At 40.9% G+C, this 27,593-nt stretch overlaps 3 protein-coding genes across 3 annotated transcripts in view; 1 reads left to right on the forward strand and 2 right to left on the reverse strand.

Annotated features, from left to right (window-relative positions):
- tspan33b (tetraspanin 33b) lies at window positions 1–6,642 on the forward strand. Its single transcript, XM_030791009.1, has 8 exons — window positions 1–96; window positions 1,901–1,958; window positions 2,103–2,230; window positions 2,602–2,676; window positions 3,457–3,552; window positions 3,910–4,038; window positions 5,203–5,364; window positions 6,574–6,642. Exons 1-8 carry the CDS (start codon window positions 1–3, stop codon window positions 6,640–6,642), a joined length of 813 nt encoding a protein of 270 aa, XP_030646869.1.
- Window positions 6,643–6,808: 166 nt separating this feature from the next.
- ttc38 (tetratricopeptide repeat domain 38) lies at window positions 6,809–15,418 on the reverse strand. Its single transcript, XM_030791008.1, has 14 exons — window positions 15,176–15,418; window positions 14,638–14,715; window positions 14,418–14,499; window positions 13,068–13,239; window positions 11,321–11,494; window positions 11,108–11,183; window positions 10,874–10,993; window positions 10,336–10,395; window positions 10,002–10,040; window positions 9,234–9,315; window positions 8,787–8,952; window positions 7,903–8,062; window positions 7,726–7,799; window positions 6,809–7,514 (listed from the first exon to the last, which is right to left on the reverse strand). The coding sequence occupies exons 1-14, from the start codon at window positions 15,203–15,205 to the stop codon at window positions 7,427–7,429; spliced, it is 1,401 nt and encodes a 466-aa protein (XP_030646868.1). The 5' UTR covers window positions 15,206–15,418; the 3' UTR covers window positions 6,809–7,426.
- A 2,169-nt stretch (window positions 15,419–17,587) lies between these two features.
- The window catches only part of mical3a (microtubule associated monooxygenase, calponin and LIM domain containing 3a), a 63,781-nt gene continuing 53,775 nt past the window's right edge, over window positions 17,588–27,593 (reverse strand). The window contains 7 exon segments of the mRNA XM_030791007.1: window positions 17,588–17,854; window positions 18,221–18,294; window positions 18,455–18,554; window positions 23,894–23,944; window positions 24,814–24,864; window positions 26,224–26,317; window positions 26,551–26,658. Coding sequence (XP_030646867.1) covers window positions 17,670–17,854; window positions 18,221–18,294; window positions 18,455–18,554; window positions 23,894–23,944; window positions 24,814–24,864; window positions 26,224–26,317; window positions 26,551–26,658 — 663 coding nt within the window. The 3' untranslated portion in view covers window positions 17,588–17,669.

Here is a 27,593-nt window from a genome sequence, read left to right on the forward strand (position 1 = left end):
ATGGATAGGAAGTTGAACCTTAACAGAGCTGAAACTTTCTCCTTTATCAATCCGTGGATACGATATTTCCTCTTCTTCTTCAGCTTCTTGTTTTGGGTAAGTGAAGGCACAAGGCCCAGAGTAAGAGCTCCAAATATGCTTGAGGAGGAATACATTTCCAAAATGTGGGACATGAGCTTTGTGACTGATTTTGCAATGAATAAAACATTAGGCAATGTAATTTGTACGTTTTTCAGCACACCAAATCACAGTCATTCCTGCCCTTGCCTTTACGGAGCAGAACGTTGATTTTGTTACATTTACCATCAGCAGTCGATCATTCTGACTCCAGTCTTCATGGCCCAAATGCTTTTCAAAGTCTGTTTTTCAGTATATGAAAGAGAGAAAATATTGCTGGTAAAACAACATTTAAAATATATAAATTCTGACATTTTGTTTTCTTAAAAAAAAAAAAAAAATCATTTCGATATCCCTCAAATTTGATGAGTTTCGCATGGGTTTGATAAGTTCTATTTATGCAGTAAATTAGGATTTCAATAGTTGGTAAGCAATATACATCACAGTAATACTTAAATAAATATACATAACTATAATACATAATGTAACATATCTTCAGTAAGGCGAACATACTGTAAGAGGGAGATATTCGATTAGGCTCATAGCTTTAGAAGATGTGACTGTTTTGACCACACAGGACCACACAGAGCAAAAACAGCGTGAGCTTCTGTTTGTGGGTGAGCAGCCATGTGTTGGGCAGGGGGTCGGACACCACGACAAACAGCAGAGGAATAACCACTGAGCCATGCCATCCTGCGAACGCCAAAGCACACACACACACACACACACACACACTAAGACACACACATCTACACACATGCATTGTTTGTTTACTGTGTATAGGCCTCTGAACCCAAAGCTGCAGCATAATCCATCAGTCCTTTGTTCCATTCCCAGCAGCCCGGTGTTGTTGTTTTTTTTTCACAGGCACTCCCATTCCCCTGGGATAGTGGGAACAACGTCCCCCGCTCAGGGGACAAAAATGTTCGTGTACATGCATCATTTTAGTGAGCATTCTTCTTCTGGAAGCACAAACGTCAACTGTGTCCCTTTTGCAATGCTTACCAGTGTTGACTATTATAGAATCCTCAGAAAAGCGGTTATGACAAAATAGTTTCGGGACAGAAGCGGGTTGACAAGAACTTTTCGAATTGATGTATTTCTATGACTGAACTTTCTCGCAGATAAACAAGCGTACACCGGCACATTCCTCACTCTGATCTAAGGCTCTTATTAACACTGATGTCAACAGCAAAGCTTTCGGCTCTGTCTGCCACCTGCCATCTGCAAGCTTAATCTGAAAATTTCCAATAGATGTACCAGAGTGCTGTCTTCTGACAAAAGCCATTTGGATGATACTGTGTAGGAAAGTGTTTCCCTCTCTCTCTCTCTCTCTCTCTCTCCCCCTCCCTCTCTCACTCACTCATTCACCCACTCACTTGTGTGTTTTTTTGTTTGTTTGTTTGTTTTTCAGTAACAACAGGGAATTTCTCCAACACTGCCATGTAAGCTATGTAGTAGCTCTCAGGGCAGATCAATCAGTTTTGTACAATGGGAGAAGACTCAGCCAGTTGGAAACAGTTATTTTGTTTATCAGGGATGATGTACTTGTCAAGCTAATGTGAAATTCGGTCTAGTCCTGAAAATACCGCAGATGTTTGTATTAGAAGTGAAACAACATGAGGGGACCAACAGCAAATTCACCAATGTTAAACACAATCGTACGCTGTTCCTGCTGTCCCACACTGGTGTATTGTTACTTCAATATTTGTCAGACAATATGCGTTGTGCTGCAGTTTATGAATCATATTTCAGATGTCTGACTAATTAACTTTTCTTTCAGGTGTTTTCCCTTCTTATTGTTGCCATCGGAGTTTATGCTAAAGTTCAGAAGGCAACAGGTGTGTCACACCATAACTTCCATTTCACCTTAGGGTAAAATTTGCCTTGAAATATTAACTTTCCACATCTGGCTCAAACATCTAATATTCACAGTGAGAAAGTCTAGTTCCTTTTGCGGATTTTTTTTTTTTTTTTTTCGACAGACACGGTCCGAGACACATTTCTCATCGACCCAGCAGTTATTCTGATAGTGGTGGGTGTTGTCATGTTCTTCATCACCTTCTGCGGCTGCATCGGGGCACTGCGAGAAAACATTCGCCTGCTTAAAACCGTGAGAAAAGGCCCTTCAATTTCCCACCTGTCATGTTCCCTCGTCCTTTTTTTTTTTATTATTTCAGTTCATATCAAGCTACTTTAACAAGTAGCTACAAGTAGCCACTTTCACCTCAGGGTGTACAGCAGCGTTATTTCGCAGCACTTTCATTTTTAATTGCCTGATTAAAAACAGATACTTAACTGGTTAGCCAAGCTAATGACACAGATTAAAGACTTGCCACAGATAAAACAAACAAACAAACAAACAAACAAAATACTCCTGTTCATAGGTTTACTCCTTCGGCGGTTCCCCTAGGATACAATGTTTAAAAGGGCTTGATGGCTGTCCCACTGCATTAAGACAGTATCTGTCCTGTTTCTTTTTAGTTCTCCTTCAGCCTCACCCTTGTCTTCCTCACTCAGCTGGCCATTGCAATCCTGGGGTTTTTCTATTCTGACCAGGTAATCCCTCACGATGCACTTACAAATGTTGTGTTGAAGCCACTGAATTCCAATACACCAACACAGATACCATCTTTCTTCCTCTGTGAACTCATCTATTCTCTATTATCTCATTGTGTGTACTTCACCTAATCTACAAATCTATTCACCTCTTCGTTCTGACCAGCCTTTTATTGTACTCCATATAGTAAAACCACGGTAAAGGGCTGGGTTTTTTTTCACTTTTAAATTTGGCGATAATACTGTAATCAGGTGTATCTGCAGACCTATGGGTGATACACTGTGACTCCTTGTAGCCACTGCTCACTAACGATGCTGCCCTGTCCAACCCCTTCTCAAATTGTCTGACCAACTCCGCCTCAACTTATGCCGCAACTCATTCAGTTAAATAGAGCCCTTTAACGATGTCGCTCCCAGCATGCCAACATCTAATCGTTAAAGAGCTTTTCGACATCAAAGAACAACCAAATGATCCGTTTCAACGGATCTATTGCAGACGGTTTCCCTCTAATGATATAGAGAGGTGCGCGATCACGCTTGCGTGCAGGAACAAGAGGGTGGGAGAGTGACTGCTCCAGGGCGCTTGGGAGCTAATTACCACTCTAAAGAACATGGTACTACACCTGTCTTAACACATCAGTGATCCTGTTTTAGACACTGAAAATGGATGCCATAGGCCATAGACGTATCTAATAAATGCTGTACGTGAATGAATATATGCTGTAGCCTGCATAGGAAAGCATGCAGTGTCTCTCATGAAAGATGTCTCTACGATCTTAGACACGCGATGCTCTCGGTAAATTCGTGAAGAAGGCCATCGTTCACTATAGAGATGACCTGGATTTACAGAACCTCATGGACTACATCCAGAAGGAGGTAACTTGGCAAAACTGCTTATATGCCTCACACACCCTCATCTAAATCGCACAATTCACAAACAAGTGTAGATTAAACAGTTCACATACGAAGCATGTCGACGCTGTTTCCGAAGGATTTAGCCCACTTGCACTCTAGCCCGGCATATTCGAGGCTCTTCAGTAACATAATGTACTATTCTACTCATGTAGAGAACGTTGTGTATTCCTGCTTTTCCAGATGTTCTTCCCGCGTTGCTGTACTGCTCATCGTGCAGAGTCCTCGTGAGACTGTCTGCCACTAAGTCTGTCAGCATAGTGCTTGCTCCTGTAACTAATAATATTTCTCTCACACGTTTACACCACGTTCTATCCTCAGTTCAAGTGCTGCGGCTGGAACAATTACACCGACTGGTCCTGGAATGTGTACTTCAACTGCACGCATGGAAACCCTAGCACTGAGAGGTGCGCCGTACCTTTCTCGTGCTGTACACCTGTACCAGGAGAGGTGAGTTAAAAATCAACTGATTTTGTGCTTATGTTAACTGGTACTTAAAATACAACGTCTCATCTCCCCAGGTACCATAAGGGAACATTGTTGGCATCCTTATATAATCAGATAAAAGACAACATGTTCTAGAAGTCCATTTATTAGCTGTTTATTACACCCTTCACTCAAACGTTATTAAAAGAACCGTGCACTTTTTAGCCTTAAATGCTAGGGTTATAATTATCATCAGCTTTATTTGTTCAGCTTTCTTCATTTAAATAGGCAGTGATTTCGAGCAAAATGTATGCTTGGCGGCTATGATATATAGGCCTACATTAATACATTTTTAACCATGGAATAAGCAGGAGTGCTAACAAAATATAAAAGAAACTTCAGACATCCCACTGAGGGCAGCCCGTGGCTTTCCACTCCTCTCGTCTTTTTGCGAGGCCGATTCGTCACATGGAGTTTGTAAAACCAGCTATAATCACCCAATATTGAAGGATCATTCAGAGCCTCCCAAAGCGATAGGAGCCTCTGTTCAATAATGTACTATTTTTAATTAGACGAGCGGCCAAATTTCAGCCGTAGGTAGGGTAAGCCCATCAAAATGAAGAACATATATAAGAGGACGTAAAAAATACTCTGCCCCCGGAGCAACAATTACATTATCCCACAAGAAAGAAAGAAAGAAAGAGAGAGAGAAGAATAACACAGTCCGCTATCGTGTTTAAGTTAGCGTAATGTAAATGAGTGTTGGTATACTTTAAAGAAGTATCTACGGCCACTTACAATCTTGTTATATAATGAGATACAAAAATTGATTTTATATATTAACACAGAATTATGGGAATGAGTAAGTCAATTTTACCGTGTCCTTGAATCAGACCGTAACTTACAGTGTTACTGCCATCTGCTGTTTATGAGTAGTAATTATAGCGATTGAACCCCGCTGAAGATACACAGTATACTGTTTTAAATCAGCATAGTGTTTACCCATTGTGTTTGTGTGCTTGTTTACTTGTTAATGGCCGGTGAAAGATCAGTGGGCTTCAGAGATAAATAAGATGTTAACAAACCAAAGAGAAAGGTGAGTAGAGAGCAGCACAGTGAGAACAAGAAAGAGAGAGGGAGAGATCTGGAGGATGAAAGATCATCATCCAGTTGACTGCACTCTTTCAGGCTGTGATCAACACTATGTGTGGCTTTGGAGTCCAAACCCAGAAGTACCTGGAGGCCACCAAGTCGATCTACCCTGTGGGCTGCGCAGACAGAGCGGTGATGTGGATTGAGTCTCATTTGCTTTTAGTGGGGGCCCTAGCGCTGGGTCTCGCCTTGCCACAGGTAGAATTACACACAAACACACACACACAGAGTTTTCACATCTCACTTCCCTGACCAGTCAATATATCAATGGAGAAAGATCACCTGTCTTTTCAGAAGTCGAAGTCCTGTTATCTCACATCCACTACACCAGAACATGATTTCACAACATTACTGACAGAATTCAGTCTCCTGCTGTAGTATGCCCCACCTTCGTGGTGTAGAATTCACCCACCTACTCTCACAGAGTTATTAAAGGCATCTGCTCTCTGATGTTTACCTAACCTAGCTGAGCCGGTGGAAAGGTGGTGGTGGGGATGAGGGGGTGGAGAGGGGGTGGAGGGGGGGTGGAGGTGGGTGGGCGGGCGTTCTAAATTACCCATGAACATGCCAGAAAAATGACATTAATATTCAGACAGCTTTGATATGGTGTAATTCGCAGAAGAATGTGCGACTATTTCTCCTCTCCCCAGCATTATTAAATACCCCTCCTGATATGAGCAGAAACACACCATGCACACATTTGATGGGCTGGGAAAAAAATGGTTCATAAAGATCTGTCAGAAACACAGGTTATAATGCTGAGCTGAGCTTTATGTGGAGAGGAAACATATTCTCCTGTGTCTTGTTATGATGTGGTTGATAGTCTCAGTCAGACTGTGCAACGCTGAGAGAGTGCACAATCTCTCAGAGCTCAAAGTCCATCCTGTTTTCCTCAAATGAAAGGCATGACTCAAGCATATAAATAGATTTGTTTTTAAATCACAAAGTTGCATTTTATTTGTAGCAGGCCTTTTCCTTTGCCTGTTGTTTTTTTTTAAATAAACTATTTATTTGAAGAAAGTTCTAGACAGTCAGTATAACAAGTACATGGAGCAAAGGCATAGATATTAAGTTCATCAGTTTGGAAATTCTACAGTCTTGAAAATTATGTAATGGTTGAAAAGAAATGGAGAAAATAAATGACAACATCTTCTGTCTTTCATTATTTCAACATTTGTGCATTACGTAGTTACTGATTCATTATGTTAATATCTCCGTAACTCTACAAGTATTAAGAAAGTGTTGCTGATGATCATTTTATTTGATTGCTGGCATTGTCGTGGACCCGATGCTCTACTCACTTGTTCTGATGAAAAAAGCCTGATTTTCATAAAATGGAAATAAAATGCAATGTAGTAGCGCATTCTTCAACTTATGCATATTCTGACTCGGTCTTTGTTTGTTCAGATTGCAGGAATTGTGCTTTCCCAGATTCTCATCTCCCAGATTCAGAATGAAATCAGCTCCGTGCTATAGACACAAAGCCGCCGAGAGCCTCTCAAGCCAGATGTGACCTCTAACACTGCTCATGATACAGCTCTTATCTTGAGTGCGTGGAGAATATATTGTGCACACACACACACACACACGCAGCTTATTCGAGACTTTATTTATTATATCATTTATGACTGCAAGGTGGGGTTTTTTGTTTTTTTTTTTGGTTTTGTTTTTTAAATTTATTTATTTTTTTGAAGCAAAAAATGACTATTTATAAATGTTACATTTGCATTAAAATCTGATCAAGTAAATGCTGAAATTGTTCTTTACTTCTTTGGCACAAGACCAGGGTGCATTCCAAGAAGCTTTCATATTTCTCTTAGCTTATTATCCAACTTCTGTACAGTTTTGCAAAGTTATAATTACAAGATGAAGTACTCTGTTTTCAACAGCCGAGGTCTTAATAAGCATTTTGTAAAAACTACTCTCCAGTAAAACAGGTAATTAAAAAAACTGTTGTTGGTCCAAGCAGAAATATCAGATAATTGATAGCGCTTTATAAAGCATGGCGCATGGAAAAGTGATGAAACAATTAAGTATTCAAATTACACTTCACACTTTTGATTGATTAAGCAAGCGTGTCTCATAGCTCTGGAGAAAAGATCTGATACGATACAACTCTGACACTCCATTAACCAATACCATTTGCTTCAGACTGAAGCCATTTATCTAGCAAATGTTTATTTAACACCATCCCATTGGCTGGGGACTTCACTTCAGTCAACTGGGGGATGAGCATGGGTGTTTGCTGAAGCCCTGTGCATTAGATGTGTAGGGCATGGGCTCTCTGAATCAAGCGGTCAGTGAGTGGAGAGTTTGGCCGCACCGCGTCCCGCTCTAGTAGCAGACACCTGGAGAAAACAGCACATTTGTAAGGCTCTGTATGGTAAGCCAAGCTTCAGTGCAAGGTGTAGGATCTCGTTGTTAAGTAAACTTCTTAAAAACTGAATTTCTTAAAAACAAGTTGGGATGTCCAATCAAAAAAAAAAAAAAAACGTTTTAAAGTCAAAAATGGTATTCTAATTATTATAGTGCAATATATAATTAATGAGGGTCTGAAACCTTGCAAATTTTTGGTGGCGTTTGTCTCCTGACTTAACGGCAGCGTGAATGAGTAGCTGATTGAAGACGTCCCTCTGTAAATGATAAAAACAGATGCGAGGAGAGTCAAACACTGAAGACCCCACGTGGCTCCCTCCTGGGTTTTGGTCGAGGACAAAAGATTTTCTAGCCACTAACCTGGGCATCACTGCCTCCGATCTCACTGAAGCAATATCGAATGGGCTTGAGCAGCTCTACGGTTTGGCTGTAGTTGCCCTGGTCGTACTCCAGCAGGGCCTGACACATCGGCAGTCCGACTCTCTCTGCTAACTGGAACTGCACGTTCTCCCCTGGGTCTCTACAGAACAAGAATACATGGATTTAACTACAATGCACACTGTATACTTTACATTCAAGCAAAAGTGAAATTGGAAATGTAACAAGAGAAAGTAACATGGCTCAAAATCATATATCAGGGGGAAAAAAAAAAAAACTGTTGCAGACTTAGCTTACCACGTTCTACTACGCTGACAAATAAATGGTTACCCTGAAATTGGAACGTTTATGTTTGACAAGTTGAAATATAGCTGTGGTACTGTAAACAAAGTTGAACGCTAGGGAAACAGACATTCTTGTAATGATGAAGCGTTTGCACTTTTGCATAAAGGAAATTCATACTTCAAACATAAATTCAAACATAAAAGGGCAAGATAAAAATTTCCTTCCCTAGGGAAAAGATCTCCAGTCTGGAACAGACGTTACACTGAAAAGCCTTTCCCTAGGGATTTTTGCCAACCATGTAGTACAAAAAAAAAAACATGACACCCCTACAACAGAGAGCTTTTGAGCTCTTTTTAAAGCTTTTCTTCCTCCAATAAACTCCTCACAGAAGCCGGCCGGGCTTCGGCTGTCAGAGGGAGTTGTAATCATTCATGTTGACAGTAGGCAGAGAGAAGCAGTGGTCTATGTTAGGCCCCGTCTGTGGTAACTCAGGCTTGTCTCTACACACACACACACACATACAGGCTGGAATGGGCTCTTGCATAAGGCGTCCTGAGTGAGTTACATAAAGTGCTGCTTACTTGGCCAGTTCCCTGAGGCTCTCGAGCAGCAGCTGAGTGGTAGCCGTCTCTTTGCATCCCAGAGACACCATAAGAAAGTGGAGGTCATTAAACAACAGAGTGTGGTCCTCAGTGTGAGGCTGGGTAACCTGCAGCATCTCCCGATAACGGTCCTTTACGTTCACACCTCCATGCGTGCACACACACAGACATACACACACAAAGATATACCAAAAGAAATACAAAAAGATTCATATACATGACAACAAACACCATGCACACCATGCATCACTTGTCCTCTACTGACATTCACTAGGAAGGCTTCTTAAAGCTTTAAAAATGTTCTAATATCTCACAGATCAAATATTCAGGATCTGAAACAAATCTTAAATCATTTGTTTGTTTTTTCACATTACCTCTGTGAGGGCGTCACATTCACATTGAGCACATCTCAACATGATGTCTTACCTTCCATTTCCAGTCTGTAGAGCAGAGAGCAGGCATCTACTGTATCTAACATAGCCCCAGACTTCAGACAGCGCCGAGAAACCTGGACAAACACACACGTCATTCAAAGATAACGTGAAGCTAGTACTTTCCATCATCACCACATTACTACAGGCAGTTAAGCCCAGCCATACACAATTTAAAATCTTACTGACACATGAAAAAAAAAAAAAAAAAAAAAACACTATTTGTGAACCTATTTTACCTACATTGTCATACTAGATTTATCAGTGCCATATGTGTTCAGAGCCATAAGCACTGAGTGCCATTTGTGTTGTGTGCCATAGGTGTGCTGGGTTTGATGCCATCAAAAATGTACAGGGTAATTTTTGTACGTGTAGCGCAGACACGAACTGGAAATCTAATGAAGTCACTATAAACTCAGGAACTAGCTCTAAAGATCCTGACTTCTTATGTTTGGCAGGGTCAAAGATTCCCTAAAAACACAAAGATTCCAGAAATCCCAAAATCCCTATTCGCAGTCCCTACAGATCAGAGGACAGCGCTCAGACAACGCGACCTATAAACAACCACATGGTGCTCTGACACAATCCATTTGTCTCTTCCAAGTATGAGTGCAGCTACGTGTTACAGGACATACTATTGCTTTTACCCTGTTCCCTCGAGTGTGTTCTACAACACCCTCACCACCATGTTACATCCACTGCTGCATTATTACATCTGCCTGGTGTAGAACATTACGTTTACCATATCATTCAAAACACCTACCTGCTCATCAAAGATTTTCAAAGCGGCTTCATATTCTCCCTATGGATGACAGAAACAACGCACAACGTTTTTAATATTTCAAAAAGAGAACAGGCAACAGGAAAAGCAAAAGCTTCACAACAGAAAGACACACAACAGGAAACTGCTGTCATCCCTAAAGTAAACACGGCAAGTACAGCGAGGAGTTTTATACAGCTGTTCTTTGAAGGCAAGAAAAATGATTATTGCACAATGCCACGTCTTTTGGAGGGAACATAGAGGCCTGATATCTGTGAGTTCTATTCAAATCAGTCTACCAGTGGAGTGAAACTAATCTGAATATTTTCTTTCTCACCTTTTCAATGTGATAAAGAGCCCAGTGCCAGTAATTGTGACAGGCGAGCATATCACAGACCTTCGAGAGGAAAAAGATACAGTGAAGGTTAATATGAAGACGCTGCAGAAGTGTTTTTTTTTTTTTTTTAACAATGTATCGCTGCAGAGTGTGCTTTTTTTGGAGATTGGGGGGGGGGGGGGTCACGTGTCCTACTCTACTCAAGTAAACACTTTTTCTTTTTTCTTTTTTTCCATTAAATAAAAAACTCCTTATTAATCTTTACTTACGAACACCACATTCATCCTTACAAAGCAGAAATGGTTTGACTGATATGTCTCACACAATGTCTTCACTTCTTTTAGAGTAATAGTGATGGGATAACTTACGTGAGGCAAAGCCATTCTAAACTACATGAACCTTCACTTCAACGCACTATCAGTAGTTTAAATGTCAATACTAGACATGTTTAGACTCCTGTGTTCAGTGTGCGTGACTATTGTGCTATAGCAGAACCACTTCAGCGGCAGTAAACAGGAAAGAGACTTGTGAAACTGACCTCCCAGTCCTTCTCAGTGGATTCCATAAACTTCAGGCCCTTGTCCACCTCTGCCTTCATCTCATGCACGTGAGCCACTGAGTGGACACTCCAGCCGTCCTCCGGTGTAAGGGCGAGACCCTTCAGGAATGACCATGGCAGAGCTGTTAGTCATGCTATGTTTAATTCTAGACAGACTTATAGTCCTAAAACACTGCGATCCAAGGTCATGGTAAAACACACAAAAAGAATTACCTCTTTGGCCACTTTTTCGGCTTGGTCATAGAAATGTGTCTCAAGCAATCCAAAAGAATACAGTCCTTTAAGATAACTACAGAAGGAGCCGTTAGACTATGCATTAACACATAAAACTACACTTACGTTCCACAAAAGCAGTTCTCTTCATCTTTAAAGGGTTAGTTAGATAAAATATGAAACACGAGAAGAACCGTTATGTATGTTCTTTACCTGTAAAGAGGCATGTGAGGTTTCCAATGTGGCAGCACTCTGGCCACTGAATCTCTCATCTGGGTTTGGTAGCCCAGGTAAAAAAAGCCATCATGGGCAAACTTCAGAGCCAGCATGTCTGTTGGGTGATCCACCAAGATCTCCTCCCACACGTCACAAGCCTTGGACAGAGATCTGAAACATGTCCTTATGATGAGATATACCAACAACAATAACAATCACAACAACAACAACAACAGCAAGAACAACAACAACACAAGTGTGTGAGGTCAAATGCATATTTCTGAGTCTCTGAATATATTTTATGGCTTTGATACAGTTTAATTAAACAAGATATTAGAGAATTTCATGAAAACAAGCCTGGAAATCAATACCATGAAATTAAATCATAACTGAGAAAGCACAAAATTAATATCTCATCACAAATGTGATCAATAACAGTGGTCAGACAGAACAATTTTTGTATCTTGTTAGAAAATAATTACACAGAGTGGTCACGCTGAGACCAACAATACTAAAAATTTGACATCAATTTAATTGGTATGACATTTTGCGTGACCTTAACGTGTCTCTAATGAAAGGATTATTTGTTTCAGAGTCATATGCTTCAGTCATTAGTACAAAACCAGCCTGATTTCAGATGTTACAATGCTGCTACTGTTCTAAAGGTCACTGCATTTCTGTTCACAAAAACTGCTTACTATTGCACGTAAACACTGTGTTTCAATTTAGTTACATTAATTAAAACATTTGATCATATCATCGCAGAGAACTGACAAACAAAGCTGAAAACAACACTGCTGATAAATTAACATGAAGTAGATCTGTCACGGTCCAGCCCAGTACTCCTACAGCCTAGTCCATGTTTTCCTTGCGTCCTGTCTTGCATGTGTGTTTGTCTGTTCCAGATTTGCGCCGGTCCACGTTTTACCCTTGTTCCTACCTGTTTCCTGCACACCTGCCGTCCACTCGTCTCGTCAGCCGCAGCATTTAAGCCCTGCCAGGATCCTCGCTCGCTTGCCAGGTCATCTCGCCAAGTTTCACGATCATTGTGTTGTTTGCCTTGCTCGTATTTTGCTCTTTGACCTAGCCTGTTTTGGATTTGTGATTTTTTTTACCTCGTGTTTTTGAAACATCTGCCTGAATCTGTTGCCTCAGTATTATGCTCTTTGACATAAGCCTGTTTACGCATTTGTGACTTTTGCCTTGTTATTTTCTGAGTTCTGACTGGATCTTTTGCGTTCCTGTTTCTGACCCAAACCTGTTTACTTTGAGTTTTGTCTAAGCCCTGACTACCTCTGCCTGGTTTTTCTGCCTCTCCGTGCCTAATATTCTCTGCCTGTTTTTGACTGCTGTTTGCCTGAGCCCCACCTGTACTGTGGTTGTTACGTTGCCTTTTGGTTTTTTGGACTAATAACTTCAGTAAACATCTACTAAGTCACCTTCCTGTCCAATGAGTCTGCTCTTGCATCCTCATCAGCCCTAACAAGATCAAAAGGTAGAATGCGTTTACCAATCACTGATTTGTGATGACGGGCCACGTTAGTCACCATCAATGACACACATTATCATTATTTCCATTTTAAGAAGAAATAACGAGACCAGATATTAGTGGATTAAAAATACTTTGACCAGTTGCTGATCATTAAACTCGTTGTTCAAAAACCATAAAAAAAACATTTACTGAAAGCTTTAGCAACTGAAGCGCGCTCCGTGTGAGAAAACGGCCCTACCACGCAGGACTCACCCTTTGGAGAAAAGCTCAATGGCTTTAGTGTGCAGTTTCTCTCTGGGTGTGATGTCTTGGCTTTGAGCCAGCTCCACTGTCCTCCTCACCGCACTGGCCAATCGTTCATCCCGCAGAACTGAGCTTCCAGTACCCACCAACTCCAGTCCGGTACTGATCACATGACCCATCACTGACGGACACAGGAATACAACCATGATGCAATTCAATTACAAGATCTCACTTTGGCAGCACACTGTTACAACCACTTTTTTGTTGTTTTTAATATACATTTATTAAAATGCCACTAAACTGGGTGACAGTCAATTGCTGGGCACCACATCTGTACTCCAAGAGTAGACACACTTACCAAAACGGGGCTTCAAATCATGAGAAACCAGTTGTGACATTTACACACTACAGTGCAAATGGACAAGTGAATATACTATGTAAATGACAATAAAATGGTAACATGTAACTGAATAGAACTTCACGTCTCTGCTAAGCCTGGCAAGTCCGCACACACTGAATGCCAGCAAAAATACAGAGTAAGTAAAGAAAGGACTTAAGTTAAATACTTTGACAGCTTAACTTACCGAGTCCTGGCTCTCAGAGTACAAAGTACTGTACTGATCTGAGTCAAGCTGAAAGGCAGTGCTAACACTAAAAGCCTTTGGCAATGCAAAGGCCCAAATTGAGATACCATAATGAACAACACAGTAACACAAACCCACAATGTAATAACATTTAGTCAAAATAGGTCAAATGCTTCAAGTTTGATGAAGCAAGAGTAAAACTAGGTGAAAGGGGTGATTTAGATTATTATTTAATTTGAGAAGTCGACTTTTACTTTAATTTCACTTTAGTGTCTAAAGTTACTATAGTTTCTGTGCTTGTTTTTCGCATGGAGCCATAGATAGAGATTTGCATGTAGTCCTATTGTTAAGGGTTCACTTGTCTCCAACTCTGGAATCGAGATGCTGGAGGTTGAAGATATCAGTAGAGTTCTGAGTTCCAGTCTCGGTCACACCAGGGAGGTCACAACCCAGCAGGACAGGAGAGTAATTCCATCCTCATACGCATTTGCTCTTTTACAGCTGGTAAATGCCACCTCATCATCTGATCTGTTGACTATCACAGGATGGCTCATCAGCTTGTCACGTGGTGACAATAGAGATTCCTTTTCGTCAACCATTGAAAGTAATCAGCCCCACCTTGGTCTTGGGCCGACGTGTGAAAATTTAGTTAAATGTTGTTTCTTTGTCTATTGTTAAGCAATCGCAAAACAATGCCTTGGTAATCCACAAGGCTGTAAACCACCTTTTCAACTGGAGTTACTCTTACTTGAAACTTTTGACAGTACACACATACCAAAATTCGGGTCAGCGGCTCGGACTGCAGCCATACATCCTTCTATTCCCCCAAGATTCTCGTCATTCCGCCAGGTTACGTACTAAACAGGAATGAAGTTACAATTTAAGACAAATTGTGAGGAATACGGATAACGTAAAAAAGACAGATGTGTTAATGAACTTTAAAATGGGCACTACGCATGTATGCATCTGACATTAATGCCAACAAATGGAAATACCTGTGTGAGAATGGCATCATATATTTTGCAGGCCTCGTTGCTGCTGGTGGACAGCGGTAGACCTTCTGACTTCCATGCCTTTCAAATGAGTTCAAAGTTCGGGAATTGCACTGGTTAACATTCTGCAGCGCTTTATTTTGGTTGTTCTCATTTTCCATTGTTTCATTAATAAAACAGACTAAGACAAATACCTAGCGGAGAAACGAGCTCTGGTAGTGAGTTCTGCAAACACTGTGCAAGCTTCTAAATTACTGCCCTGTTAGACTACTATGAGTCAAACCGTGTTGATATCGTAGCCTGGACTCGATAGAAGAAGCGAACACTGTTACGAAAGTAGGCCGTTGACCAGAGCCCAACCATTTCGATTTCAATTTTTTGTTTCTTAAAAAAGTAAAGTCTCATATTTTTGACACGAAAAACACAAGAGAGTTTACGCAAAACATTTGTTTAAAACTGTTACGTCTGTTAATCACCTCCCAATACGTGCGAATGCTATCAAAACACATCTGAAGTAAATAAAGTCATTCGTTTTACTTACCTTGCAATCCCTAAAGCTCGCGGCGATCATTATTGAGTATCCTTCTCTCCTCTCCAACAGCTACCGTGTTAAAAACTGGAGACGTCTTGCAAGCAGAGGTCTGCGAGAAAAGCTGAACTGGAGTTTTCTTCCTCGATATTGCGTCCGTCCCCTTTCACAATACTAGTCAACATCAACACTCCTTTTGGAGCCATTAATATTCAAGCTTTGTGCGGACACTTCATTACTCCACAAGGCATCGTCTCTATCAGCTTGCATAATTCTGCACAAATAAATACGTCATTGCAGCTTCGGGTCGTTTGACATTTCCCCCAATTTTTTTTTTTAAATGGATACGAGTATAATATTTCACTTAGTCAAGGCCGAACATATTCTGTGCTTTGTTCTGCGCAGTGTGATAATTCTGTGAGAATAATATTAACTTTATTGTTGCTGTTGTTGTATCTTTTACTTGACCAGTCTCAGAATATAATGATAAACTTAGTAACAACACAAAACACTTTTTTTTAAATAACCACTGCATTGGTTTATTGCCTTTTCAGCGTACATCCAACACCCTATATGCAAATTAGCTACATGAAGCAAATTTACATGTCATCAACATAGTTTTACAAATTAGGATCCATTTCTTTACATATGATACATTTTTGCACACATGTTAATAAATACTCATAAAATCCGTCAAACATTTTACATATTGTCTAGACAACTAGCTTTGCGTAACGTATTTCGTTCACAGTTGTTTGTACTTACACAAAAACTAGGTATCAATCTATACAGTAAAACGGTGACAAAGCTGAAATTTACAGTTTGGCAAAAGAAAAGGCATACGGGTTATTTCGTCAAATGAATATATGCCGTTCTCTTGACCAGCGAATCTACCAGTTAAGAGCACCCTACTTTATGTGTCGCTGCTATTTGTTAGTGTTTGACCATGGTGTTGAATACTTGTATGTCGTACAAAATCATTTCTTACAAAAACATAAATAAAAAGCAAATCCTTTTAAAAGGTACGTAAACGCAGAGACAAATGAATGCGGAGACTGCATTGTTAGAAGCAAATGAAAAAAAGCATCTTTCAAATCAAAAGTGCCAGCAGCTCTCCCGCTATATCCAAACCTATCCAAATATCTGATCTAAAAGAGTGAACAGGAGCATCTGAGTTATTCGATGGCTCATCTTTTTTTTTTCTTCTTTAATTGTTATTATTATACATCCAACTTAAAACAGCAGAGATAACGGTTTATGGAGTATGCCTGGACCAATGATATTCTAACCCCGGGAGCATGTGATTGTACTGTCATCTTTTTGAACCATCATATATCAGGAACTTAGTAAGTTACATACCCATAGATAAACCACAGGACAGAATAACTAAATAACGTTGAGTGATTGTAAACATTTTTTTCCACTGTATGATAGTTGTCCGAGGTGAGAACATTACATGTGTCAACTGAGGAGCCGCAGAAAACATGAGATAGAGCAAGTCTTTGAGAACTGCACACTGCCACAACACAAACGTTTTTTGTCTTTTTTTTTTTTTTATCTCTAGAGTCATATACTGCACCACACAGGATATGGTTCCCTGTAACACCCTCTAGTCTTGATATGAAGAGGCTTTAGGAGGATTTCGATAACATCTATGTTCCACAACCAAGATAACAAAGCCTGATAACCTTCTTTTTAATGAGGATGTCAGCACTTTTGTCTTGAGTGCAAAAAACGGATTACAGCTCTGTAGAACATGACCAATAAATACATCAAACAGTTATGGTGATTATTAGAGCAGATTTTTTGGAGAGAACACATGGGCTGTAGACATCTCATTGATAACATCACTCTATAACTGAGAATGAGTGAGAAAGGCAGCTTAACCAGAGTCTATCCCTGCTTTCTGTCAGTAGTAAGAGATGTAGCATCCAAGGAAATGGAGTCCAAAGGCTTGTTCTGGCTCCGACACAATGCTAGTGTGTAACAGTCGATGGAAAGGACATTTAAAAAGGAGTCTGGGCTAGTGTTTGTTTTATGTACAAGGTCAGAACTCCTGTAATTCCGCAACTTCAGCAGGACTTATTCTTCCCTTTCTAAGATTAAAATAAAAAAAAAAAGCAAAGCAAACATAATAAAAAAAAAAACAAAACACATAATAAAATTCAAAATTTTCACCTCAACAGATGCATCTTTTCCATTGAGGATGTTGCAAAGAAACAGAACCCAGGAAGACTTTCCTTACCAGAGAACAACCGAAACATAGAGAGGAGGAAAGACAGATCAGGCCAGAGTTGAGCAAGAATGCATAAAATTCAGTCAACTTGTTCATGACAGGATCTGTATACGCTTGCTGATTCGCTCACTCTTAAGACAGAGAAGATAGGCAGCCACGCTGGAAGCAAAGTTCATGTGTTTCCTGGAGTGAGATTTTTGATTCGATACACTATGAAAAGACTTGAAACATATGTTTGGGGGGGAAAAAGAGACTGTGGGCGGATGATTCTCAAGCCCAGTTGAGGTTAAAGCCCTTGGAGAGCATGACTGCCTCCAGGTCTTTATCCTCCTCCTTCTCTCGCAGTCTCTGCTCTTCCAACAGGGCTACCAGAGAGTCCCGCTGTTCCACAACCTCCAGCATCTCATTCAGGATCTGCTTCTCTTCTGCCAGCTCCTCCTCTGTCTTGAGGTGATCTGTACGAGATAAAGAGACCAAATAAAAATGTCTTCAGACGAGAAAGAGTCTGTAAGGAAGCATTCACTTGAAAAGGGGTCTTATGTAAGAACGATTTCTGAGATAACTGTTGAATATGTTTACGTAAGAGAGCTACTGCTCTATGAGACTGGCGAGATCTCTGGTTGAGAACGGTACGAAAAATACGTTCTATTATGGTGGACAGACTAACTGAGAGACCACCAGGTGGAGTGATGCCATTCTTACTGCACCACTAATTGCAACAGAGTAATTTATTTACATAAACATCAGTTAGAAAGCTCAGAATAAGTGCACTTAGTTACAGTGGATTTCTGTATTCACACGGGTCAGTAAAACTTCCTTACCATCCACTGCCATGCGCTCTCTGAGTTCCTGTTGTAGTCTACTCTGCCGATCTTCAAGTTCCAGCTCTCGAGCACTACAGACGAGATTTTATGACAGATCAGTAAAAGCTTCAGAGACCAGAACATAATACATCTTAGTCAGTTTCTTTATTGTTCTTCTGCCTCTCAGAAGTCAGGAACATCATAAGGCAAAAGGAGTGTATATTCAGTGACAATGACTGAACAGGTACTTACAATATCATCAGCTCCGACTCATACCGCACTAAAGCATTCTTCTCCTGCACCAGTTTGAACCATTCCTGCATTAGTTTCGGATCGTCCTTTTTACCCATTCCTGAAAAACGACGAGTGGAAGAGAGTGAGGGAGAAGCAGCGTCATGGAAACAGAGACCAGAGACAGACACCGACACAGGCAATGCAATGACAGCCAAGCCAGGATGTCTCTATCAGGGGATAGACAGGAGGTGGGGGGGGGGTGGGGTGGGACTGGGGGCCGAAGGTAAGGCCATCGACCAACGGTCGAGTCCACACATAATCACGCTTACAGAAGATGGCGTGGAGGTAAGAGCTCCAACTCTGGAGATGCACAAAGGAAAGGGATGTCCAATAAATAGAACGATGTCTCTCAAACTAGATTTCTGACCCATTCTGCTCTTTTTGTAAGGTTATCATCACCCCCCCCCCCCCCCCACGTGACCAACGAATCAAACAGGCATTCATGTGTGGACATCCACAGGAACTGTTGTGAACAGGCCATGAACTAAGAAAAAGTTATACATGAACGAACAGCATGCAAGGTATTGATTTTGAACTTTTTCTTGGTCTAAAACCTGTAATTGTTCTGATAAATCATTTTTATTACACATGAATGAGTTTTTGTTACTAAAACTCCTTGTTCTCAGTCCAATACGCAAGTGCTTACAGCCCTACATTCTCCTGTATTGTAAAAGATATTCCCCCCTTTTTGCCTATATGGGGCAAAAAACCCTTTAGTCATGCACCACTGAGGTCTATCACGAAACACTGTGAAGGAGCCTGTAATGCACTCCCCCTTCATAGTCACCTCACACACACACACACACACACACACACACGCGCACACACACACACACACACACACACACACACATATCGGCTGGGCCAAGCGGTGTTAACGAGCCGTGGCAGGGTAAACTCGGATGCAGCCGTGACGTACTTAGCTGAAGATGTGGAGGGTCTTGCAAAACAAAAAGGAAAAACACGGGACACACATAAATCGAATGGTTGTGGTCGGTGGCGCTGGCTTGCACTGTTTTTAAACAGACAAGGACACATACAGAGGCAAAGCAGAGGTCCTCAGACATAGGGGAACAGTGTGAGAGAGATTAGAATGAAAGACAAAACCGGGAGGCTAACTTATCCAACAACGCACTGTCAGTGCCCTCCACCACTCTCAGCCCCATGCTCTCCCCAAAAAAAAAACAAAAAAAAAAAAACACAGAAGAGAAGAACCACAGTTAGCACAGTCAAAAAAGTCAGTCAGACAGTTACACTGTGTTCTTATACAAGACAAACCAATGTTAAACACCAATGCTAATAACAAACAAGTACAAACTGGTTTTGGTGTTGGGTATTTGTGCGTCTGTGTGTGTGTGTGTGTGTGTGTGTGTGTGTGTGTGTGTGTGTGAGATAAACACATGACAAAACGCAAACAATTCATTACAAATTTCACCTGATTATTACAGTTACACTGACAAGTGCTTTACTCATCTGTTTCACAAATATCAGAGAGCCATTGACTCCATGCACGCTAACACACAGCAGAGTTACAACCCAAAGCTGCAGTACGGATTTAAGGGACAAAAAACATTCCTGGTATTTTTTTTTTTTTTTTATGGTGAAATAGTAAGGGCACCATGCTGTTGATTAAATACACTCAAGCAGAGTAAGTTTCCCCTTACACTGGAGCCAACAAATGTGTGTGCAAGCTGACAAGCTCGTGAGAGCTACAGTGCAGCTTGTGTTACTGCATTGCAAATGCAACTGGGAATTTGATTGCTTTTCACATGTTCTATGTGAGAGCTGTAATCTAAAGTAAATGAATGAGTGGAAAGCATGCACGAATTTCCATACTGTCAAACATTTTTACTTTCATTACAAATAAATATCACAATTGAATCCATGAGAGATCACCTTAATAGGACGTTCTGTCACACAATGACAAGTGATTTTTTCTCATTCACATTACTAAAGCTGTGATCATATGTCGTACATGTGAGGAAGCTGTCTTTAAAGCCTCGGAGCAGAATTCCAGAATATACTAGTTTTTAAATAAGGCATTTTCAGTAATCCTGTCTCTTGCATGTGCAGTATGTATTGTATACGGTTTAGTAACTAAGTCACTCCCTGGGGAAATCTACTAAGCCTCAGAAACAGGTAAAAGAAGGGGAAAGAGTTTAAGAGAATAAGGGAGGGTGAGAAGTGTGTGTGTGGGGAGGGAGGGGGGTGGGGGGTGGGGGGGTAACACTCTGCAGATCCAGACTAAGTTTGCCACGGTAACGCCGCTGGCGAGACGGGTTTACGTTACCTTCTGGGGAACAGCAGGGGCAGAAGGACAGGGCTCTCCGGCGAGGGGTCCCAACAAAGGGCTCAACTTCCACAACACAGGGAAAGAGATTGAGGGAGCGGAGGAGGTGAAAAAGAACGGTGATGGAAGGGGAGAGAAGGTGAAGGGGAAGAGATTGAAAAAGATAGGAAGAGAGAGAGAGAGAGAGAGAGAGAGAGAGGAGAAGAAAGGACATAGTGAGGGAACATATGAGGCAGAAAAAAGGAGGAAAGGAAAGTGGGGGATGAGAGGGGAAGAGTGATGAGGAAGAGAAAACAGTGAGGTGAAACAAAAAATCAAGAGGAAAGAGTAACTGCGGTGGAAGGAGAAACTCAAAGTACAGTAGCTATGTGGATTGCGTGTGTGTGTATATGAGACGGAGCAGATAGAGAGAGAGAGAGAATATATAAGAGGAGAGTGGAAATACAAAGGGATCGGGAATGAGTGAAAAATAAATCTCCCCTTTGAACTCTTCCACTGTCTGAACTAGAATAAAATCCAATGAAACTCACTCACACGAGAGTATGCGGAAACACTCTTATAGGAGATCAAAGTACCTGCACAATACTGCGCAAATGGCCTTAACCAATCACTGACTGCCTTAAGGCTTCATTTGTGGATAACCTATATACACAGGAATGGTTGAATAGTAATTATTTTATCTTTGAAGATATTTCCGAGCAGAGCTATAACCTGTTTTAATAGAGTTGCCCCTAGTGTGGTTACTTTTTTGAAGTACAAATCAGGATCCAAGGCGGAATGAGTGCTCATCCAAGCTTTAAAAAAAGAAAAAAAAAAAGGACACATCACAAAAAGAAGCCAAGGTCAAAGTAATAACTGACACATCCCTGATGATGAGAGTATAGATGAAATATGGAAGCAGCACAAAAGAAAAAAGGAAGAAGCCTGAGAAAATAACTTCTGAGAGCTATGTGGGATTTGACGGGAGAAATGAAATAGAAGGATGTTAACACAGAGATGTCAAAAGCCTTTTTAAAACAACGTGTGTCGGCTGGAACATTACTGGGTTATCGCAACAAGGGACAATCTCAGAGGTAGATAAGAATCCCCCGAAAGCCACTTCAACAAAATCTCATTTAAAACCTTAACGATAAGCTCAGACAGCTTAGCGGCTAAGCTAACTTTGCTATGAGCGAGACAATGACATATCGCTGCATCAAATCAGTACAAGAACAGCATCAGCACCAAACCGCTGAACTTTGTCCTATTTTAAGATTTGAAACGTGAAAAGTTTAATGTCTGTTTTGTGCATGTGAATGTCGTAAAATTACTTTTTTATTTTGTAATTTTTTTTTTCTTTTACTTTGGTTTGACATTAGTAACTTTCTTTTACACCAAACTGAGGTTAAAGCTCAAATGTTTGAGGGAGAGAAAAAAACAGAGCATGGATCAGTCTTTAAGAGCAGTACAAATCAATATGTCACATACCCTCATGCATATCAAGTACTACAGCACTTTTCTCACTGCATACTCCAGATAAGGGGCCTCATAACCAAAGGCCATGAGCTAACCTCTCCCTTAGTCAGCAGGGAAATCATCTGGAGCTTGGTTACCGTTGGTAACAAAATGTTTTGAGTTGAGCTAACAGAGTGTAGTTTGTGAAACAGGAAACTTTTATTTACCCTGAGGGTAAACTAAGGCGTCTCAGGCAAAACACATTTCAATGTGCAAGATCATCCGTTAGTGCCGTTTGAAACAGTGTATGCGGTCAAGCATACTGCTGGGGGGGAAGAAAAGACGGAAAATGAAACACCCACTCCAACCCTGACTCCAACCCGGACAAAATGCAAAAACCAGAAGCGGCTCGTCGACTAGAATTTGTCCAATTCTAGCCCTCCAGTCAATCATACACAACACTCAGCATACACCCTTCCCATGTCTCACTTACAGTGTCAGCATGACTCTGTTAAGTCACACTGAGAGGAATATCCTCACCATTCACAATAGGAGAATGGTTTGATTGACAGGTTTGTGTTTTGTCAAGTCAGAGTCTAACTTACCTGCTGTCTTCAATAGGTTCCACTTTCAAAGTTGTTACCAACATTCCTGAAGTCTTGTTCTTGTTTTGAATTAAGTGTTTACTCCTTTATTTATTTATTGGATATAATATAATCAGAGCAAAGTTCTGGCAAAACGGCAGAGTAGGTCAATTCTAGGTTAGAGACAGAGCTCCACGCTATCTCCTGCCCAACGGGGAGGGGGGGGGGTGACTGGCTGGCAAACATCACAAAACAACAAGACAATCTACAGACACCACAAGACGAAACACCCATCAAACATCCATCCAGGCAAGCACAGGTTCACTAGCTTAAGAAAGGAGAGTGACTCAGGGACTCGGGTATATTACAGGACGGTCACAGCCTCTGCACTAGAGAACTGGACGGGAAGCCCTACACACTGCGTCTGAATGCTGACAGGGATTATAATGCAGCTGAGCAGGTATGGGAAAACTGCAGCAGGTTAACGCAGGCTGGTAGCCAGGGAGTCTAGTGGCGCTAGTGGGGGAGGGAGGAGGGAGGAGGGAGGCAATTTAGCAGGGTTTAATCAGTATGCACGCTACTCTCCAGTCCATACCTCCATTTAAGTGTAGATGATATATGTGTAAGGTTGATGTGTGTGTGTTTGTGTGTGTGTGTGTGTGTGTTGAAAAAAAAAATCAATGAATTACACCCCGAGTGACAATTATGAATATTAACACCCAGGTTTGTTTAAGTAGACACCAAGCCAAACACTGCCAATTTGTTATCAATTAAATTGATGTTGCATTGTTTCTACAGCATAGATCATCAAATCAATAGCTTTGACTGGGGACGGATTAACTTATAGTAGAGTCCCTTAAAAGTGTGAAATACAAGTATGATTGATTGGTAAGCAACCATGTGTCTTTCTCTGAAATGGTTTGACTGGGTGTTCAGAATGTACCAGAACTGGAAAGATTAGGGGAGAAGGAGATTGTATTACAGTGAGGAAGAGTAAGCTGGGGCAAAAAGCTCAGTAGTACAGGGGGGGGAAAACATAGGTGGGGTTAGCTGTGAGTTAGTTTGAAGCGACAGGTTTGAAATACATACCGCCCAGATGCAAGTCCAGGATCTCACTGTAATTAGACTCTCCCCAATAGTCTACAATAAGGATATATTAGAGATACGTTACTGCACACACAGGTCTGCAACTGTGGTAATTATCTTCAACTAGATCATCATGCATGTGCTTGCAAACCAACACACACACACACACACACGCACACTCACAGAAACACAAGGTCAAGGGCACCCACACACAGTACATACAAATTCACCACCGTGTGTTAAAATGTAGAAATGCTGTTAAGAACACACATCGCATGTAAACAGCATATCCTTTGATGACGGAATGAGCACATAGATTTGTTGCGTAGCTGTGCACTGCCTCTGTAGCAGGGCAAGCTCTGGAGTGTGAGATATTGAGTATGCAGAGAAAGAACAAGATTAAACCACAACGGAACTGTCTTTTTTTTTTTTCAATCAAATTTACATATATAATAATAGTAATTTTGTTGACGCAATAATATCAAATTGATATGTAAGCAAACAGCAACCAAGGAAGCAGGGTGAAGGAAACAGAGTGTGAAACTATAACGGGGTAAACTTCTGTGTGAGCTGGTTTGATGAGCGCAGAAAATACACTATAAAAGGTCACTAAAAAATGTTGTTGTTTTTTTTTTGTCACAGCGGTAACACACAAATCTGTCTATGCTGTGTAGTTCATGAACTGTGGAGTGTATGGTGTGCATGTTATAGTCTCACAGTTTTAACCACATCGTCCAGTTTGATGGGGCATCCAAATCTATGTTAGACATAAATATCCTCTGATTTACTGCCATGCAGCTGAGACATGAGACATGAGAGAGCACCAAGAAAAACAAATGTTTGGAGATGAGATCGCTGGTTCGGTCACAACAGATGGTAAATTATGCGACTGCGTTTGAAACACGCACTATCGGGAGGGATACCTGATCTTCTCTTATGCTGTTTTGGACTAACATTAGAACCTTTACACAATCCTTTAAAAGAGTAAAGGATAGGAAGGTTAAAAGGCATCTTTCAGATCTTGACATTCAAACACAAGCAAAGCTTTCACTGATGTGATGGAGAGGGAAAAGGTAAGGGTAAGAGTGGATGCAAAATTAAGCTTTACAACAACCATAATCTGAGCAGACTGAACACGGATTGTTCTAGCATGTAACTCCTGACTGACACTCCAGGTTTACTCGATCCAGATTTGAGTAACCTATGATCTGTCATAACAAAAAACACAGGATCCACTTGCAAACTTCTTTGCTTTGTTTTCTCAAATTAAGAATTAAAAAAAAACATTTTACAAAATAGTCTCATATAATAATACTACAATTCTATGTGTGTGTGTGTGTGTGTGTGTTTATATATTTATATATATGAAACTATTTATGTATTTCTTTAATTCTATTTATGTATTTTACTTTAGACAGGAGAATAATTGGTAAATAAAAGCAAAGCATAAATCACACTTATTTAACCATAAACTACAGGTCTCTGACCGTCCCTTGTTATGAACCATTGCATGTCCACTGTATGAAGAACAGATAAATTATGGAATCAAGCTGGGTTTCAGGCTTGAAATGTAAACAAGCTTAGCAAAAAATAATTCATAACAAAGACCTGAAGTACATCAATGAGCAGGGTTAACAGCTACAAAGCAGGGACTCAAATGTTTTATTCAGTCAAATCTAGAAGCTATAAAACAGATCACAGACTCGTGAAAAATCTTATTTAATGATCAAATTTGTCATCTCGGTCGTGGAAAATGAAAAAGAAAGACCTATGAACGTCAGTAAATTTGGAAACCGCTATAATCATGTTGCCAGGTTTGCGTTAGTAACTATGTATAATATCCTTCATCCTCATTAATATGATTTACAAGACTGCATGACTCTCCTTCAAAAAATAAAAATTACAAAATCTGCATTACACTATTTGTCTAATCAAAACCTTACAATGTCATTAACAGTAAGAGGCTTTGCCCTCTTCTCACTGTATGGGGAGCTTAGTGTGATTCATAAGCAGAGCAGCAGAACTAAAAATAATGCATGTTTCTATTTGTAAACAAACAAAAAAACAAAAACAAGTAAAAAGGATGAGTGGATCCAGATCATTTCATCACTGTAGTCCATAGCTCTACTAGATATGGATGTAGTAATTCTACAGGCCAAAGAGTGGAGCTGCTCTATAGAGGGTTTTGACCATAAGGGTCTGATTGAAGAGCGCCTGATCAAATTCAAGGCTTGAAGCTATCGGGTCTGAGGTTGTCTTTTAAGAGGGGTCCTGAGAGACAACCCAGGAACAAGGATGAGTGTTGAGAGTGAAAAGATGAAAGAGAGAGATACCTGCTTCCCCTCGCAGAGCCTTCTCCACGGCAACGCCCCTCTCCTCCAGCTGCCTCTGTTTCTCCTCCACCTGCTCCAGCTGCCTCTGGATGATCTGAGGATGGAAGACAAGAATGAGAAAAAAAAAAGAGAGAGAGAGAGCGGGGAGACACAGAAAGAATGCAGTCATTTCTACAATTCAGTCCTGCCACCGACAGTTATTAAAATGACATACATCAATTGGTATATCTATTGGTGCAGATGCTCAGTAAATCAGGAATGGTCACAGGCTTCTCCTCCATTTATGTCTATGATCTATGATATTGTATGGGCAAATGAAAGCCTTACCTGAGCTCTATGGAGTCTCTTCAGCTCCTCCTGCTTCGCCTGTCGCCTGGCCGCTTTCTGCACTCTCCTCGTAAGCTTGGCGTTCAACTCCTCCTCTGTGTATGTCTTCTGTGATGGAAAAAGACAAGAGGATCAGATCATTAGCACACTCTTACGAGGAAACACGGACCGGGGCTTGGGGAGTCCACTTATATCCCAGGGACAGCACTGAGGAGGGGAAAACTATGGACAACCAACAGGTAACACTGGTCACATCCCAACTGAACCCACAACCTATGACAGCAGAAGACTAAATCTCCAGGTGTGTCATTGGTCAACTGGGCCAACATTTGGCTAATCAAAGTACTGAATACTAATTATAGACATGTATTTGGGACCAGTAGGTATTTAAGGGGGCCAAAAAGTATAAATTGTCTAAACATGAATGAACTATGTGTGATAATATGGCTCTTGAGAGAAGAAATGGAAATCTGATAATATGGCTCTTGAGAGAAGAAATGGAAATCTGATAATATGGCTCTTGAGAGAAGAAATGGAAATCTGGGGGATATGTAGTGTAACGGCAGATTCAGGCCCTGCCTAACAGCACAGAGGTGAGATATGTGTCTTTTATTTTGGGGTCACAGCTGTGTAACACTAACTAAGTGTGGCCAGGATTCCACGAGCAGATTTCACAACATCGGGGGGAGGGGGGGGGGGACAACTGCATACTGTCTTACTGTTGATTTTCTTTACTCTTGTTAGCTATGCTTAAAACTCCTGCTTATCAAGATCTTATGCAAAAACAGGGGAAAAATCATAAAAAATGTGCGAAAATCTTGACAGTGTGACAGAGGAAGAGGCAAATTTGAGAAAAAGCGAGGTGTTTGGATTTCGCACAGATCCAATAACAGATGGGGAACAGCAAAGAAAATCTGTAAGCATGTGACCAACAGCTGTACAGTACAGTAGATGCAAAGGCTGGCAGCCATGTGGGAGACCTCAAGTGAGAAGAAAAGTTATGAACGAGACAAGTGCAGCTTCCAGAAGAAAGGGGTCGCTGT

This window comes from Chanos chanos, chromosome 13 (assembly GCF_902362185.1).
Source record: "Chanos chanos chromosome 13, fChaCha1.1, whole genome shotgun sequence".
Lineage (NCBI taxonomy): Eukaryota > Metazoa > Chordata > Actinopteri > Gonorynchiformes > Chanidae > Chanos > Chanos chanos.

Excerpts from the sequence above, each read along its gene's own strand:
- tspan33b (XM_030791009.1), top strand. The coding sequence starts at position 1 with ATGGATAGGAAGTTGAACCTTAACAGAGCTGAAACTTTCTCCTTTATC. Across the intron at positions 4,039-5,202 it reads GTACACCTGTACCAGGAGAG|GCTGTGATCAACACTATGTG; the intron begins GTGAGTTAAAAA and ends GCACTCTTTCAG. Across the intron at positions 5,365-6,573 it reads TGGGTCTCGCCTTGCCACAG|ATTGCAGGAATTGTGCTTTC; the intron begins GTAGAATTACAC and ends TTGTTTGTTCAG.
- ttc38 (XM_030791008.1), bottom strand. The coding sequence starts at position 15,205 with ATGATCGCCGCGAGCTTTAGGGATTGCAAG. Across the intron at positions 14,716-15,175 it reads CGAGCTTTAGGGATTGCAAG|GCATGGAAGTCAGAAGGTCT; the intron begins GTAAGTAAAACG and ends CTCATTTGAAAG. Across the intron at positions 8,953-9,233 it reads CTACAGACTGGAAATGGAAG|GTGTGAACGTAAAGGACCGT; the intron begins GTAAGACATCAT and ends GCACGCATGGAG.